The sequence below is a fragment of the Lodderomyces elongisporus genome, chromosome 5 (assembly GCF_030384665.1).
Source record: "Lodderomyces elongisporus chromosome 5, complete sequence".
NCBI classification, from domain to species: domain Eukaryota; kingdom Fungi; phylum Ascomycota; class Pichiomycetes; order Serinales; family Debaryomycetaceae; genus Lodderomyces; species Lodderomyces elongisporus.
In genome coordinates, this window is record NC_083677.1 from 591,213 (window position 1) to 609,813 (window position 18,601).

General features: G+C 36.5%; 5 protein-coding genes across 5 annotated transcripts; 3 read left to right on the top strand and 2 right to left on the bottom strand. All coding sequences in view use genetic code 12, as the record gives it.

Moving 5' to 3' along the window:
* Positions 1-2,274: 2,274 nt before the first annotated feature.
* Positions 2,275-6,924, top strand: ADR1 (DNA-binding transcription factor adr1; the record flags this gene model as incomplete). Its single annotated transcript, XM_001524351.2, has 1 exon — positions 2,275-6,924. The coding sequence occupies one exon, from the start codon at positions 2,275-2,277 to the stop codon at positions 6,922-6,924; it is 4,650 nt and encodes a 1,549-aa protein (XP_001524401.2).
* A 357-nt stretch (positions 6,925-7,281) lies between these two features.
* Positions 7,282-10,929, bottom strand: PVL30_004091 (uncharacterized protein; the record flags this gene model as incomplete). Its single annotated transcript, XM_001524352.2, has 1 exon — positions 7,282-10,929. The coding sequence occupies one exon, from the start codon at positions 10,927-10,929 to the stop codon at positions 7,282-7,284; it is 3,648 nt and encodes a 1,215-aa protein (XP_001524402.2).
* Positions 10,930-13,417: 2,488 nt separating this feature from the next.
* On the top strand, positions 13,418-14,074 carry PVL30_004092 (uncharacterized protein; the record flags this gene model as incomplete). Its single annotated transcript, XM_001524353.2, has 1 exon — positions 13,418-14,074. One exon carries the CDS (start codon positions 13,418-13,420, stop codon positions 14,072-14,074), a length of 657 nt encoding a protein of 218 aa, XP_001524403.2.
* A 683-nt stretch (positions 14,075-14,757) lies between these two features.
* Positions 14,758-15,426, top strand: PVL30_004093 (uncharacterized protein; the record flags this gene model as incomplete). Its single annotated transcript, XM_001524354.2, has 1 exon — positions 14,758-15,426. The coding sequence occupies one exon, from the start codon at positions 14,758-14,760 to the stop codon at positions 15,424-15,426; it is 669 nt and encodes a 222-aa protein (XP_001524404.2).
* Positions 15,427-15,584: 158 nt separating this feature from the next.
* Positions 15,585-17,006, bottom strand: PVL30_004094 (uncharacterized protein; the record flags this gene model as incomplete). The annotated part of the gene is made up of 1 exon (XM_001524355.2): positions 15,585-17,006. The coding sequence occupies one exon, from the start codon at positions 17,004-17,006 to the stop codon at positions 15,585-15,587; it is 1,422 nt and encodes a 473-aa protein (XP_001524405.2).
* Positions 17,007-18,601: the final 1,595 nt, after the last annotated feature.

Sequence of the window (18,601 nt, forward strand, 5' to 3'; positions counted from 1 at the left end):
AAGAGGAAGAGGAAGAGGCTGCTGCTGCTGTTGTTGCTGCTGAAGCTTACTCTTTTTTTCAAGTTGTGCAATGTCGCCAGAAGCGCAATACACCTCATGGTTTGTAAGACAAAAGAAAAAAAAAGGTCGGACATATCTAATATAGGAGATAGCCAACATTGACTAAACCTGGGGAGATTAACAATGTAAATAGTACACAATAATAATAAAAGAGTAAAAGAGAGTACAAACAAAGGAACCAAAGGGAACCAATGGGAACCAGAGGGAACTATAGACACTGTTAATTACATCATATAGCCCTGAAACATCTTCTCTCTTTTTCTTTTCATTTTTTTGTTGTTTTCTTCATCTTTTTGTTGTTTTTTTTACAAATTAAAAATTATCAATTGGGATTTTTTACATACCCTTGATTCAAAAAAAAAAAAATACTTGGTTACCATATTCAACATCCTCTTTTGTTTCATTCATTACCTGTCCATCCAAATTCACTCTGTATATATTCGTACTATACATACACAATGCTAATTTTGAATACCCACGGCTGCTCTATATATTTCTGCAGCAGCAACAACACATTAAAATAGTAGTATTAAGCCTCTCACCAAACTACGTACTCTCCCCCTTCCCCACTCTATCCCACTTACTCTTAGTTCTAGACTACTCTATACTGCTTCCAGTCTTCTTCTTCTTCTTCTTCTTCTTCCTCCCCCCACTGCTTTTTTTTGTCCCTCCATCCCATTCACGCAATACCACCATCAACTTTCACTTTAGGTCGAGCATTGGAAACATTGGTGAAAAGATTTCCCGCGGACATAAATAATTTCCCCACATTTTTTTTTTCCTTTTTATTTTTTATATTTTTATATTTTTTATATTTATTATTTTTTATTTATTTTATTCTGGGGGAATCTTGCAGTAGACTTGAAAGAAAAGAAAAAATTAAACCAGATTAAGGAAATCGTGCACGACCTCTCTAAACCGACACTTTAGCAGTAGAGGAAACTAAAGAAGAAGAATAAGAAGAGTTAGAATTAGAGTTAAAGAGTCTTAAGTGTTTAATAGCTTAATAGTTCTAAGAGTACTAAGAGTTCTAGAGCACCAAAGTAAAAATTGTAGGGATCTCCAGGCACTGGGAGACACAACAAAAGTGTAGAAAGTAAGAGAAAGAGAGGTCACCCATTTTTACTTTTCTTTCATCAATTATTTTTGACCCAGACATTTTTATTTTTTACATATATATTTTGTATATATCCTTTGCCAAAACTACTACAAACAACTGCAATACGAAGCACACTTTATATACTTCTGACTCACTCAGGAAATGTTGAGAAGAAATAAACCTTTTCTTCATTGCCCTCTCCCCTATCCCTCTCTCTCTCCCTTTACGAATATCACAAGGTATTATTCAGCTGCCCTTGAATAGTTTTATTATTATTATTCCATTTAATATTATCTGTTGGACATTAGAGAAAACAATAGGTTTTTTTAAATTTATATTTAATTTTATTTTTATTCTTATATTTTTATATTGTTGTTCCCACATATATAAATATATAAATATATAAATATATAAATATATAAATATATAAATATATATATAAAAATTTATTCGACACTACCCAAACTTTCGGTCTCATATTTATTCACTATACTTTTCTCACTCCCACTCAGTTCTCCCCCCCCCCCCTCCTCCACCCACCCCCAGAAAAACGAAAATAAAAAAAAAAAAAAAAAAAAAAAGAATAAAAACCAAACCAGAATTACTGAACGAGAGAAAGCGAGAAATTCAAATCCAAATTCAAATTCAAAGAACCAAAAAAAAAAAAAAAAAGATAGAGAGACAAACAAACTTTGTAATACATGATTTCGGCAGCCACCTCAATTACAACAAGCAGTACTGCCATCACACCCAATACATCTCACCAGCTTCCACATCAACATCAACATCAGCATCAGCACCAGCTTCTGCACCAGCATCTGCTCCTGTATCTGCAAACTACTAACCAAAAAAACTTAAACCTGCACATTTCCTCAACAGACTTATACCCCAACAATTTAGAAGCATTACAGTTGGTACCACACCTGGAACCATATCTGGCACCACAACTTGCAACTCAACTTGCAACACCAGTACAAAATACTCCTCCTCCACTACAATTAAACTACCCAATCAACCCCACACACACGATAACAGGCTTGTCACAAACAAGCAACACACCAGCAGTATACACTTCTCCACCTCATCTAGGTGGTCTGCACAGCATGTCTCATGCAATGGCACAATCTCCAGATTTTGAAAGTCGACTGGCGAGAATTTCAAATAAGAACACCAAGAGCAGTATAGAAAAACCTGACACCGGTGCTACTTACGACAGCTCTAACTCATCAACTGAATATAAAGAAAGTGGCCAACCAAATCAAATGGAACACGAATCCACCAAAGAACCTCAAGAAAGGAAAGGAAATGGAGAAGGAGAAGGAGAAGGAATAGGAGAAGGATCAGCAGTAGCCAACTCCACTCATGGTGGTGGTGGTGGTGGTAGCGGCGGCAGCAGCGGCAGCAAAAAGAATATCCCAGTTGAACTTACTGCTTTTGGTACCACACCATCAGGAAAACCCAGATTATTTGTTTGTCAAGTATGTACCAGAGCTTTTGCCAGATTGGAGCATTTACGAAGACACGAACGATCGCACACAAAAGAAAAACCATTTGCCTGTGGAGTATGCCAACGCAAATTTAGTCGACGGGATTTGCTATTACGGCACGCCCAAAAACTTCACGCAGGATGCACCGATGCCATCACAAGGTTAAGAAAGAAATCACTAAAACCATTGGATGGCGAAGACGGAGGTGAATATGCAGGAGGAAATGGAGAATACGAGGACGAAGAAGAAGAAGATGTATATGAAAAGGAATCCGTACTAGAAGCCGAAGAGGCAGCTTTAAAGGCCAGGGCCAAATTGAAAAGAGAAGAAGCAACGGCAGTGGAATTCAACCTCGAATTATTTGATAAGGCTAAGCCTAGTAATGGAAAAGTGAAAAAGGCAAAAAGAAATACGGGCACAGGCACAGGCACAGGCACAAACTCCGGTGCCAATGCAAACACTACTTTATCAGCATCTTCTTCATCCTCTGGAGTGCCAACTAGGAAAAGCTCTAATGCAGCCCTACTACAAAAGAAACGCGGAAGAAAGAAGCTCGAAGAAACTATGGCCACAGGTATGAGTGTTAGCTCAACGCGACTTCGAAGAGGCGCTTCGTTTTCGGCACAATCCGGTGCAAACTATGCAATCAATGTTCCAGAGTTTAATGACTTGTACCCAAACACTGATAACGTCGAGTTTTCTACACCACAGCTAATGCCCTCAACAAATGCTGATGAACTCAATTGGTTGAATAACATTTCCGCAATACCTGGTTTATCCGATGATCTGCGATTCAATGAACTCATGCGTCAAGGATCAATCACTTCAGGAATAAACAATTACCCTGGTCCGCCAGTCAATGTGAGCCAACACGGCTCGTTCTCACACCCATCATTTACCAACATTCCTCAACAACAACAACAGCAGCAGCAGCAGCAGCAACAGCAGCAACAGTTGCAACAACCAAGAACAGATAGTATAGCAAGTCTCAATTCTCATTTCGATGGGCTTGGACATGGACATGGACATGGACATGGATTCAACACTGGCCATGGACCCAATATTGGACCCAATACTTTTATGATGCCCACTGTTACTTTGACAAATCAGGAGATCCAAAATGGGGTCACTGCTCATCAAAAAATGCTTCAGCAACAACAACAACAACAACAACAACAACAACAGCAGCAGCAGCAACAGCATCAACAGCATCAACACCAACAACATCAACAATCTTTTCAGAGTCAAAATGAACCACTACATCACGGTATACAATCATTTGCAAATAACAGTCAGTCACAAATTAATAACCCAAACAACCCAAATATTCCCGATGGACAATTTGAGATTCCTGGCTATTCCTTCTATGATATGCCTGATTATATGCTTGATGCTCAAATGATGAATGAAATTCCTGCTCACCTTCGTGTACTAAATCCTATCAAGCAAGAACCCGACGAAGACCTAGCATCAGCCTCTCAAGAACCTCTTCGGCAAACAGATATGGACTTAAATTTCTTGAATGACATGGACAATCTCACTCATGAATATGATGTCAATGCCAAATTTACCGCAGGTGGCTACTCTTTTTACGGCGATAGTATCTCAACATATTCTTCTGGTATCGATACAAACTCTCCGGGATTTGTGAAATCTCCTCCTAGACCAAGCCCCTTGGGTGTCACCAGTACCACGATTGATCAGATGCGTATTGACTCAGTTGGCTCACCACATCAAGCAATTGCTTCAGACCAACCATCTACTTGGAAAGCACCAATAAACTATACAAGAAACAAACTATTTACAAATAGGATGAGACATTTGGTCAATAAAGCACTAAACAAGTACCCGATAAATGGTATAACCACCCCTGCAATTCCTTCTAATGAAAAGCTAGAATCATATTTATCAACTTTTGTCAAGGACTTTTTAACACATTTTCCATTTATCCATGTTTCCAAATTGAATGAGTATGAAATCATGAGCATGACTTCGAATGAATTAGACGATAATGAAAGTGCTCGGGTTTGTCTCCCCTTGTTGGTGGCAACCATTGGAGCCTTGATTGCAAACAACAAAAACGATTCTGAACATTTATACGAAGCATCAAGACGAACAATTCACATTTATTTGGAAAGCAGGAAAAATATCGTTAATCTGAAAAAACCTTCATTTTTTTCGGCGAATCCTTTATGGCTTATCCAATCATTGACGCTATCAGTCATTTACGGTTTATTTTCGGAAAACATCAATAACGTTTATATTGTCATGCGACAATTGAATGCATTGAACTCGTTGGTCAAGACTTCTATAAAAGATAAGCATGAGCTCTTGTTCTCAATCCATGGTGAAGACGAGGTGATTTACAAGACATTAACATCGGAAGACCGTGAATCTTTTGGTCATGGCAACGCCAGTGACAACGGCAATGGTGGTGTTGATAGCAGAGGTGGTGCTCACTCTCTTTTTACAAACTTACATCAAGATGAAATGAAATTTAAAAACCAGATTAATTTGCAATCGCAGAATCGTATCGTATTCTTAATCTACCGGTTGACGAGTTTTTTGTTTATGATGTACAATGTTCCCTTGACATTATCGGTCAACGACTTGCATCAATTAGCCATTGCTGATAAAACAGATGAATACTTGTGGAATTTTAAAAGTTTTCAAGAGTTTCAAGAAGCATGTCAAGATCATCAAAACGAACATGAAACAATAAGTTTCTACATTAACCGTCGCAAAATTATCAGATATAAGGAATTGCTTCTAAAAATTGCCAAAAATGCTAACCCCGAGAAACCACCATCACCAGATTTAGACACCTACATCAAGGAAAATTTGCAAAGCTTGAGTCAATTTGGTTATGTTTGCCTTGTCCATGGTTTTTACGAAATTATGCTGTACAAAGAATTGAAAAAAATCAACCTGTTTAAAGTTTTAAATGAGGTATCTGAATGTTTCCCACTTCCCATTGGTGTTGGTATGTTTGGTACGGAAGATTATGCACGATTGGATTATGCAATGTTGGTCAATTATACCAAACTCTCCACAGTGTTTGATCTTGGCGCAATTAAGACATTTAGTTGGTTAGCCAATTACGACGAAATGGTGGGTGCGTTTGGTAATATCTTGAATTCTGGAAATCCCGAGGGTCCGCAAAATACACTTGATAATGTGAATTATTTGCAAACGCTTGACTCTGCATTGATCATTTTGAAACTTTCTTTGTTCAAGGCTAAAGTTATTAAAGGCGATGAAGTTGATTCTAATCGTGAACATGGTCACCAATACAATCAAAATCAAAATCAAAATCAAAATCAAAATCAAAATCGATATCGCCATCAATCTCACCAAAACAGTCACCATCACCCTGTATTGTTCTCATCAAATGCTTCTGGACAGTCTAACAATGACCTCTTCAGCACTGACTTTGGATACTTGGATAACAATTCAAACTCCGAAAACAATGTTCAGCAAAGTCCACAAACTGACACACGACACAATTCAAAGTTGATTGCACGTCAGTTTGAAGAAATGATGCATTTAGTGGTCACTGATGAGTTTGTGCCAACAACAAATCTCATTCATTCTCAAATGTTATTTCATGTCTTTTCGATATTGGGTATTGTTTCTATCATTCTCTTGAAAAAACGCATGGATCATGAGATGGGTATAAACATTGATGAAAATGAAGACAATAAGGATCTACTTGCTGAAATGAATGGCAAGTTTCTTGCAATTGTGTCTTTATTGGACAAGGTCAAGCATAACTTACAAGTAAAATTCCAAGCACTTGCTGGTGACCCTCGAGCTATCCACAGCAATGGCAATAGCAACAGCATAATGTTGGGCGACGCGGGCGTCGCTCAGTACAGCAATAGCAATAGCAATAACAATAACAATGGTTTAATGGCAGGGATGTTAGGAGCACAAGGACCAAGTACGTTAAATAAATTTGAAGACAACAATAATTTTACAAGCTTGTATCTATTCAATGGAATAGAGGGAAATGCAAACTCAGCTTTCCCAGCAGCAACACCAAATCATGGTAGCAACGACAACAATGGTGAAAATGGCAACAACCATGCTATGGGTATGAATGCAAACACTGGCTATGATTTAGAAAAGACATTGTACATTTTGAAAATTGGTGAGACCTTGTTGTATTACATGTACGATACTAATTTTCAAGTTTCCGTGTTCAAGAAGTTGGCTGATAATTTGTCACAAATTAGAAAATACATAATAGACAATGAGTCGTTTTTATTGAATTAAAATTTAAAGGGCATGAGCGGCCAACAATTATTGGAGAGTGTTTTATTGAGAATATGAAAGATTTTTTATTATTATTAGTGTGTTTCAGTAACATTGTCATATATACAACTGTAATACTATATTTATTTCCTATTTAAATTTTGACAAAATGTAGATACCAAGCCATAAACACTCGGGTTAATCTAAACACCAGTAAATTTTATTACAAAAAGGAAAAATAAGAAAAAGGAAGACAAAAATATATTTTAGAAAATACAAATAAGAGAAATGAAAATGAACAAAATCAACGGGGAATTTCAATAATTTATAATAAAATGAGTCTAAAATAATTGAACCAAAGCTCTTTGTTAAAGCTTTTTATATCTTAGAGTCAAATAGCAAATCATTTAAACCAACATTGTACATAAACTCATCAAGCTGGTTCCTACCTCTCTTCCTTCTGTTGTTGCTATTGCTATTGCTATTGTTATTACCATCATCATTACCATTATTCGATCCAAACACATTGTCACCGCTGGTCTTGCCCTTCTTGAATGGTGATGTCGATGACTCTGCTTCATTGTTGAAATGTGCATTCTGATTCCAAGAAGATACACTATTGTCTGCTGTAACGCCAATACCACCACCAAAACCAATACCACTGCCGCTGTTGTTACTATGATTGATGTTGTTATTACCATTGTTGTTGTTGTTACTACCATAATTTTGCATATTAGCATAAATGGCATCGATATTTTGTGAGCTTCGCAGCAGATTGTCTCGATAATAGGTATTGCTATAGTTTTGGCTATCTGTAGGTGACGGCTGAAGCTGTGACTGTAAAAAAGTATTAAACTCGTTGCTCGACATTTCGGGAACATGAAGACCAAAAGAATCTATAAAACTGTCATAGTCCTTATTGAAATTATAGAGATCAACTAAAGGATCAGAAACGGTGTCGCCTATGGAGTTTATGGTGTTTATGCCGTTTGCACCGTTTGCACCGTTTGTAGCGCTTTGGGTGCTAATTCTGTTGCTCTTCTGATTGTATAATAATGTGTTATCATTGGTAGTGGTGGCACTCTCGCGCTCGTTCGATATAGTACTTGTGATGTTGGAGTAAGTGGTGTTAGTGGAATTAGCGGGAGAAAGTAACGTAGCTTTGGAATCATGAGATAATTGCCGGTATTCCTTGGATGAGCTTAATTGTCCTTTCTGATTTGAAGCATCTACTGAAATTTCATCATGTGCTGCTGCATCCTCTGTGCTCTTTTGTGTTTTTGCCAGCGACCTTCGCTTGTGTGATTTATTACTTCCTGCTCTTGCATCTGCTCCTTCTCCTGCTCCCGCAGAAGTCTTTGATTTCTTAACATCTATTTTGTGACCATTTGCATCCATTTTGAACTTTAACATCAAAGCATCCTGCATCTTTTCAACAATCAAATAAAACCTATTGGACATTGGGTTTACTCTTGAGAAATAGCAAAAAATTGTTTTGGAAGAATTCAAAAGCTTCATCAATTTCTCTGTAGTGAAACCTTCATCGTCGATATATTTGTTCAACTCCACACAGAGCACTGTAAGACCAATAATCAATGAGGCCATAAATAAGCAATGTACAAGCGCGTAGGTCTCAACCCTATTATTCATCAGTTTGATATAATCAATGTAGCATTCCAGAAACTGAATAATCAAACTAGAAGCCTTTACTGTGGCTTTGGTAAAATTGCACATGGCAATTTCCTGTCGGTTCTTGGGCCTTTTCAAGGTTATTTTCCCCTTTTTATCTTTGAATATGACATACATGTAAAATGGTCGCGATAATAATGTGATGGCATACAATTGGGATAAATGAATCATTAGCAAAGGAAGTTTCAAATCCTCTTTGCCGTGAGCCCAGTTGTCTTGGTATTTTGTTTGAGTTTCTCCACTTCCTGTTTTTGTTCCCATCTCTGCGCCCATCTCGGTTCCATTTTTTTTATTAGGTACAGCAGAAAGCACTTTATCAACCTGTAGTGATTCTGGGAGCTGCATTGACCAAAGTTTTACTTCAATCGCAACTCTTTCAGCTTTGTACGAGTTAATTATACCATCCAAGTAGAAACTTCGAATAGCTCGGCCAATAATCTTTGCCAATTTGCAAGTTTCAAAGAGTGCCTTCATGTGGATATCTTCTATTATGTTGCCATCCTTATCCTTTTCATATATATCCTCACTTGAAAAGTCATCCCAATCACAGTCGTCAATAATCAATGGTCTTCCTAGTAATACAGACATTATACGATCGAGTACATATAAGCTTTTAAACAATTTCCTCCTGTGTCGTGTGTATTGCGGGTCCTTAAATGACTCATTGATGTACTTTCTATGCAACCCTAATGCTTGTGCATTTCTAATAGAGAGTCCCAACATCAACCATGCGCTGTTTCTTTGCTGCTTTGTTTGGTAGTAGTAAGTGGCCAAACAGAATGCTTCAGTAATCCACAATTTCCCTATATTCATATATTTCTTAGTCAAGTAGATTCCATATTCGAAATATGCAGATGATTTCATTTGTGGTGATTGCAATTTGTATATAATGGGATGTTTGGCGATTTCGGCATAAAGAAGTCCCACTCCTATGGTGAGATTGATGATTGCAATCTGGTCAATCGAGCATGCCGCGTAATTGGTGTATATGGGAACAATAATGTTTTTTTCATACAGTTTGGGGTCAAAAATGTAGCAATTGACATTAACATTGACCGAGAATATCTCCAAAATATGTTTTAGAGTTTCTCTATTGGGTAACGGAACTTGAACAATCTCTTGAAAGTCGTCAGCCTCGTCAAATACTTCAAATGAGTCCAGCTCTATAGTAAAAGATGATTCGCCAATGAGTTGTTTAAAAATGTTGCGGCATTCGAATAAAAATGACAAAGGTGATGATTCACCAACATAACGTAGGTTGCCGCCAGAGTCGTACAAGGCTCTTGGGGTATTAACACTTGCTGGTACAGATGACCTATCTGTTTGCGAGAGTGGCGTTGAGTCAGTATTGGATGAATAATCAGTATTTTGGCACGGATTAGCCTCGTGTTTAAAAGCTGGGCCATGTTTTTGTCTCTTTGTATTAACTTTGGCTTCATGATCAGTTGCTTGTCCTGCTTTTTGCTTTCGTTCCTGCCCCAGTTCAGCTTCTGTACTTGTTTCATTTGAGTGCAAATTGTCTTTAAAAGTTGTTGTGTCTTTAGCATTGAAATCTTTTTTCAAGTGACATTCAGTAGACTCATGATCTTTTGATTTTTGTACCTCTTTCTCTGTATTTGCTATTCCTTCCGCCAATACCTCTGGTCCTGACCCTGATCCTGATCCTGACCCAGATCCTGGTCCTGATCCTGGTCCTGACTCTGATGCAGTACTGCCATCGTCATTGTTGTCAATATCATCCTGTTGGCCTGCTACACTACCGTCGACTTTGTGCAAGGGGAAAATTGTTAATGGCTGGAAATGTATTGGGATCTTGCTCTTTTGATTCAACAACTTTAGGGTGTCCTTGTCAAAATGGCCATCATTCTTGAATGGTTTGTGAACAAAAGTGTGGGACGAGTGTTGCTTTGAAGTGTTCTTGTTTTTTTTGTTGTTGTTTTGTTTAGTAGTACTAGTACTAGAAGTGTTATCAAAGCTATTGCCATTTTTGTTGCTATTGCGGTTATTGTTTGTGGTGGTGTCACTGTTATTATTGTTGTTGTTGTTGTTGTTGTTGTTGTTGCTGTTGTTGTTGTTGCTGTTGTTGTTGTTGCTGTTGTTGTTGTTGCTGTTGTTGTTGTTGCTGATATCATCTGTAGACTCTACTCTTGGTTTAATAGTTCTTTTCTTATTCTTTCTTCTAATAGTTCGTCGATCTACTATACTGAATTGGCATTCGATATCCTTTTTTGTGCATAGCTCGCATGGAGCTTGTCCGCTGCATTTGAACTTTCGCTTTTTGCAATAATCACATGCTTTCGAAACTTTTGTTCGTTTTTCAATCTCAAAATTCTGCATTTTCTTTTGGAAGGTATCTTATCATTAAGAATGAGGTGGAGGTGTAGGTGGAGGTGAGGAGTGAAGGATAACAAAGTGGGTGAATTTTTGTAAAAAGGTTCAAGGAGTTGTACTAAATACTAAATGAATTAGAAAGAGGTAAACGAAAGGAGATAATAAGAAACCAAAAAACTAGAAACCAAAAAAAAAGAAAGAAGCCAAAAAAAAAAAAACCTCAATTCACAATGGTATGAAATGGAAAAGAAATTGCTGATTTACTTTTAAAAAACTGGATCTTGCTCTGTAGTTGATAACCCCCTGGGCTGACCAAGATCTTTAGTGTATCTGCACGGAGATCTTGTCACAGTGGTAATAGTAGTAGTAGTAGTACTGGTAGTAGTAGTAGTAGTACTGGTAGCAGCAGTGTGTCTACTATTTTACAAGTCTGGATACGGATATATATCCCTCATAATATTTACCCGTACAGAAAAACTTCCCAATTTGGAAACCATTTTTTTTTTCCTTTTTGTTCAAATTCCATGTAGTCAGAAAACAACTAAACAAAAGGAAGAATAGAATAAAATATTGATAAACAATTGAAAATAGGCAACTGTTTAAGGATGTGTCTGAGTATGTGTCTGAGTATGTGTTTGAATATGTGTTTGAGTGTGAAAGAGTGATAATTGAGTGAATGCAGAAATTTATCCGCTTTGATAAAAAAAGACATACTAGAAGCCCCAGATTATATACTGGAGTTTGATAGTGACAAAAAGCTGACAAACCCTTCATTGACCATGTAAAACCTCCCTCCTACTTGTGAGTAACTGGTAAATCTATCTATTGTGACATGCATCGGAACAAGTCGTTCAAATCAAAGAGTACTTGTTTGTCATGAAGTGTTTAATTGTGTAATTGTCTATATGTGCAACAGGATTATCATTCTAGTTCGCTTACGACCGTTGCCACTGGTATGAAACGTTAGCGTTGACGCCATATAAATTTATAATTATTTTTATTGCTTATTGTTGCTTATTAATTCTTATATAATTTTTTTTCTTGCTTTCTTGCTTTTGGTCTTTAGTATATTGTATTGTATGTTTACATCTCTTTTCCTATATATGATGAAGATTGTTTGAAGACCTCTTTATTGTATTGAAGAAACAAGATCATTTACAATATGATAGAGGCTATACACTTACAAATTATATAACAGCAACAATTCTTCTTGACAAGTTTGCCATGATATTCTTTTCAATCGTTTGTGGTGATCAGTGGTAAGGGTTCAGTGTGAGAGATAAGGTACTTTGTGTGCTGTTGAGGTTGTTGTTGTTGTTGCTGTTTTTTTTTCTGTTCCCTTTTTTTTCTTTTTTTCTTTTTTTTTCCTTTTGCTGTAAGAGGTGAAAAGAAAGGAGTAGAAGGGGATTTTTCCTACCACCCCTTTATTCTTAACCCCATTCTTTCTTATTCTTCATTCCCCTTTCTACCGCTCACCAAGCACTAAAACTGTGTTTGTATATATAGATATATATATATATAGGGAGAGAGAGAGGTAGAAAATTCACGGAGCCGTAAAGTTGTACACCATAGCTCCGTTCTTCAATTGACTTTGTATGTAGAAGCCACAGTAAGAAATGCTTTTATCGATGGAATCTACCTCATAAACTAAATATATATAAGATGGTCTGTATCCTTGGAAGTCTGGAAAGTAAATATGTACGTAATGTTTCTCTAATTCATTATCCAAAAAAAAATATAAGGAAGAAGATAGAGAAAGGACTCTTTAGTGGCAACGTCATATAATAATGTCTTGAAGAATTATGGCAATCGTGATAAGAAAATACCAAAAAATGTTTTACAGTATCATATAAACAATTGGGTATTTGTTTAGATCCACAACATGGACACTTTGCCACAATTGCATCAAATCTTCATCAAGAAGTTATTGTTGTTGTTGTTGTTGTTGTTGTTGTCTTCTTTGGTCTTCTTTGGTCTTCTTTGGTTGAATGATTAGTGGACATTCTATCTGAAATTGATTGCAATCAAAACTCTTTTCGGAAAGTCGGGATATATTTGCCGACTTTTGTGGTTTATATTTCCTTCTCCTTTTCCTTTTCCTTTTTCTTTTTTTGTGTGTGTGTGTGTGTACCTCACATATTACACAAGATTACTAAGCAATTCCTATTCAAGACCTGCCAAAACCAGCAACTGTGGGACATCAATAACGAAAACAGGAATAGGGGAAGGAGAAGGAGAAGAAGGAGGGGAAGAAAGAGAGGGAGGTATAAATATATCAGATAAAGTGCACTCCACAATCTTTTTGTTGTTATCCCTGTCATTCTTTCTTTCCTCCTACTCCTCCCACATACACACTCCCCCCCTCCCCAACTTCTGCTCCACAGATCCACCATTCTCTCAATTGAGTCTGATTTGAATCAACATCAAAAAAAAAAAAGAGAACAAAAAAAAAAGAAACATTTTCAAGCATAACAACTCCAAATTGCAATTTCAAATGTCCTTACCAATCAAATTATACACTTTTGGCACTCCAAATGGACACAAGGTTAGTGTCTTTTTGGAAGTCTTGGGTTTGAAATACGAAACCCATAAAGTTGACATTACCAAAAACGAAAGCAAACTGGACTGGTTTGAGAAATTGAACCCTAATGGACGTATTCCAACAATCATTGATCCAAACTTCAAAGGAGTCGAAGGCGGATTGGTTTTGAGTCAAACTGGTGCAATATTACAATACCTCGCAGACACTTATGACAAAGAACACAAGTTTAGCTATCCAGCAGGCACCGCTGAATACTACAAGACTTTGGAGTACTTGATATTCCAGGTGTCGGAGAATGGTCCTATCCAAGGACAGGCTAACCATTTTGCAGTGTTTGCCAAGGAAAAAGTGCCATATGGTATCAATAGATACATTACAGATACAAAGAGAATATATGGTGTCTACGAAGACATCTTGAGCAGAAACAAGGCCAATGATTCTAAATACTTGGTTGGTGATAGATACACCGTTGCTGATTTTGCTTTGTTCACATGGACAGGTGCATTGAAACTACTTGAGATTGACATTAACCAATGGCCGTTATTGACTAAATGGTATACTCAATTGGCCAAGGTACCAGGTGTAGAGAAAGGTAACTCGGTACCATAATAGGTTTAATACCATTTCGAAGCATCAATTGCTTTACTGAAAGCAACGAATGTATAGTTTGAATAACAACCAAAATAAATTAAATAAAAAATAAATGAATGAATTAAAGAAAATAAAAAAAAAATTAAAACCTTGCTTTATTGTGGTTTAATATTTCGTAAAACATCCACTCAATTGCGTAGTCCGCTAATTCACCTCCAATTTTTCATTCCCCCTACCTACCTCCCTCCATACCTTAAAGTTCAACCCCATTCCTTTTTATCCCATTAATCCTCTGTATTAAAAATGTATGAATAAATATATGAGTGGAAAGTGTTGCTGGCACTATAGGCACCAGGTTCATAGTGATTACAAATCAGCAAAGAGATTAAAGTGGGAATAATAGAAGCCACAGTGCCAAAACAATGCAATCACATTGTATATAAGAAAATGAGTAAACAAAAAAAAAAAAAATAAAGGGGGCAGTGGGGGAAGGTTCCCCATTTATATCTATATGTCAAGAGCTCTTGTATAGCTATATATGTATATCTACAGTATATATAACCGCCTATTTCTAAGCATATAGGAGCTCCTAAATTGACATGGGCATCTCCAATATATTGAATCTATCCATTAATCAGCTTTTCATTTACTGGTATCACCAGTAAATACAACATCAATTTTCTACAACTCTGTTACACACAATGGCTTTAAAACCTATTAAACTTTATACTGCACCCACCCCCAATGGATACAAAATCAGTATTTTTTTAGAGGTCTTGGGTTTGGACTATGAAGTACAAAAATTTGATCTTTCCAAGAATGAAACCAAGGAAGACTGGTTTGTTAAGCTCAACCCAAATGGTCGTATTCCCACTATAAATGATCCAAATTTCAAAGGAGTCGAAGGCGGATTGGTTTTGAGTCAAACTGGTGCAATATTACAGTACCTCGCAGACACTTATGATAAAGAACACAAGTTTAGCTATCCAGCAGGCACTGCTGAATACTACAAGACTTTGGAGTACTTGATATTCCAAGTGGCAGAAAATGGTCCTATCCAAGGACAGGCTAATCATTTTGTCTTTGCTGCCAAGGAAAAAGTGCCATATGGTATCAATAGATACATTACAGATACAAAGAGAATATATGGTGTCTACGAAGACATTTTGAGCAGAAACAAGGCCAATGATTCTAAATACTTGGTTGGTGACAGATACACCGTTGCTGATTTTGCTTTACTAGGCTGGGCATACCGTTTGTCCAGGTTGGAAATCGATATCAATCAATGGCCCTTGTTAGGCAAATGGTATGATTCATTATTGAAGTTACCTGCTGTTCAGAAAGGGTTCGAAGTTCCTCCAAAGAACTAAAGCAAAATATTAAATAAAATTAAAAAAAATTAAAAAAGGATATGAGAGTATTTACAAGATGACACTAGATTATATAAATATAGGATTATATATATATATATATATATATATATGTATGTATGTATGTATAAAATTCCGAGTTAGATGATAAAATACTATTAGTAGTAATAAAAGAATTGAAATATTTCCCATGTTGCAACTATGCAAACTAGCAACTCCACCACATACCAGCAGTGGTTCAAATCGTCAACGATTTTCGAGTTGATATTCATATGTTGGTGTAGTTTGTCAAAATTGGTGCACACTCCTATCTCTTTCCCCATTTTCAATCCCAAACCTGCGTTGGCATTTACTCTTGCTCCCAATTGCTGCTGCAGGTCAACCAATTGATAGTGAGAGTACCTTCTGTTTGCCCTTTGTGAGTATGTTCTCCAGTTCGTAAATGGCACGCCTAAATCTTGTTGTTGTTGTTGTTGTTGTTGATAATGATGATATTCCTCTTCATTGGATTCTTCAACTACTGCAAGGTACTGGTTTAGTTGAGACCTGTATCTAAGCGGCGTATTTAAAAGAGTTGAGCTAGTGTTTCCTGGTACTTGACTCAAATTCGGACCATTTGTAAGTTGCCTCGATTGATTTTGATTATAATGCAGTTCAGGTGAGCTTAGTGAATGTGGTACCTGGTTTAAATGATGGTGGTGGTGGTGGTGGTTTTGTTGTTGTTCTTGTTGTTGTTGTTGTTGTTGTTGTTGTTTTTTTTGTTGTTGTTGTTGTTGTTGTTGTTGTTGTTGTTGTTGTTGTTGCACATTGAACTTGGCAATCACTTCTCCTATTTGATCATTACAGATAATCTCACCTTGTTCATCTACATCACTAGTTACTGTGTCAACAATAGTGGTCGTCTTTGATGGAAGTTCTTGCGCATCAATTTCATGTTTAAATTCCAAATTATTTCTTGTGGGAGATGATAAACTTGAGTCCTCGAGGTCATCTAGCGATAACTTTTCGCCACATTTGGGTGAGTGTGGATCTTGTTTATGATATTGCTCTTGGTTTTTCACTTGAAAGACAATGTTTGGAATTTGTTTCAATTCATAAAAGTCATCAACTACTATAGTTTCAATTGTCTCGACTTCGCTGTCTTCGTTATCGTCATTATCTTCTTCTTCTTCTTCTTCTTTTTCTTTTTCTTTCCCTTCCTTTCCATCACTATTGTTGTTGTGTTTGTTATGGTTGCTGCCTCGAAAACTTTTATGATAAATTCGATCAGCTCTGAGTGTTAGAACGCTGCGAAAGCTGCTATTTCGAGTAAGTCTTTGTGACAGCGATGATGAAGATGAAGAGGAGGAGGAGGAGGAAGAAAAAGAAGAAGAAGAATATATTGCAGTTGATAAAGCTGCTGGAGCTCCAATTGTGGATGATGTAGTTTGTTTAACTTTGAGTTTTATAGTGCATTTCCTCTTCAAATTCAGCCACTTGACTCTGTATTTTTGATACTTGTGTTTGCATTCATAGCCAACAAAGTCCAAGTCGATGGTTGAATATCTTTTGAGACTCAGAGATCGCGATTGCATCGACATTGTTGAATATGAAGGGATGCAAAGATGATGGAAATGTGAAAAATATGAGTATTTGGGGGGGTGAATGAGTAAATGAATGAGTAGATGAATGAGGTTTTCTTAAACGAAAACACTCAATTGGTTGCTGGAAACAAGAGAGGTAGTGGTCACTTATAGTAAATCAGTAGTAAAAGTAAAAAAGTGGGTGGATGGGGATCCATTGGCTCTTTATATAAGTTGATAAATATTTATTTATTCATTTATTTATTCATTTGTTGCTTTATTTGTGTTCAGTCTTTCTTTCATTCTTTCCCCGTCTCATTTTTGTTATTTCATATTGTTCAATTGTTGAACGTCGAGATGCATGTAATTTACAGACGCATTACATACGTTTTCGGGATGTTTGTTCAGTTGCAAGAGAATAGAATGGAAATGGAAAAAGGAAATGAAATGTACAAATACAAAGAATACAAAGAATAGATGGGCAACTTTCTCGAAACAATAAGAGAAAAAAAAAATTGTATTGTGGTTTTTAATTAATTTATTCCTTTCAAATAAGTTAGGCGGTTAACACATTTTATTGCGTCATAACAATTGTGTAACCAACCAGTAATAGTAAGATAACTTCACTTACCGGAAGCTTTACATGTAAAGGTGAGCCTTGAGACGATGGTGTTAAGTACGTGTAACAAACGATTGGATAAAAAGTATTCTGTCCAAATCTGTAGCTTCCATTTGGTACTCTTGTTGTACATTCAATCAGTACTTATGAGTTCTATTAGCCATTGCTTTATTCTTTCCATCTTGATGTTCAGTGTTTCACAAAAAACCACAGTTTCTATTTTTCGTCCTTCCTCCTTCCTCCGTTTTCCTTCTTCTTTCTCCTCCTCATCTTACACTTCTCTTCTTTATCCCCCACGCGACTAAAAAAACAAAATTTTATTTTCTTGTACTTACAAAGGCTGATTACATTTGAAATTGGCAGCAACGGCGGCTGCGGTAACAGCAGCAGTAGCAGTAGCAGTAGCAGCAACAACAACAACAAATTGTAGAAAGAATAGAATAAAATAGCAAATAGTTATTAGGAAGAAGGAAGAGGAAAAGAATAGGGATAAGAGTTAACCTCAGAGAAATATGAAATGCGTTTATATGCTTGAAGTGATAAATAAAACTTCTTTATCGTCAAAAACAGATGAAAAACATACTCATTGAGGAGGAAATGATTTATGGTGAGATTTGTCTGTCTCCCTCTATATTGCCGTTTTCCATAATAATCCTCCTCTAATTGTTTGTTCAGCCGTTGAAAAGAAATCAACAAAAGAAAATTAACAGTCAAAGTAACATTATTTACTCTTTCTTTTTCTTTTCTTTTTTTACTTCTCAATCGGAATTGCATATTAGCTGGAATTTAATCTCGAGAGGAAAATTAAAGCCGGTGACCCGAGGATAAACATTAAAAGTGAGAGAAGAACAAGAAGACGAAGAAGAAGACATCGACTGTGAATGGTGATTCGTGAAGCTTGAAACCTGAAACTTGATGCTGAGCAAGTAAAGAAAGATAAAAAAAAAAAAAATAGTAAAAAATTTGAAAATTTGAAAATTTCACAACTGAATTG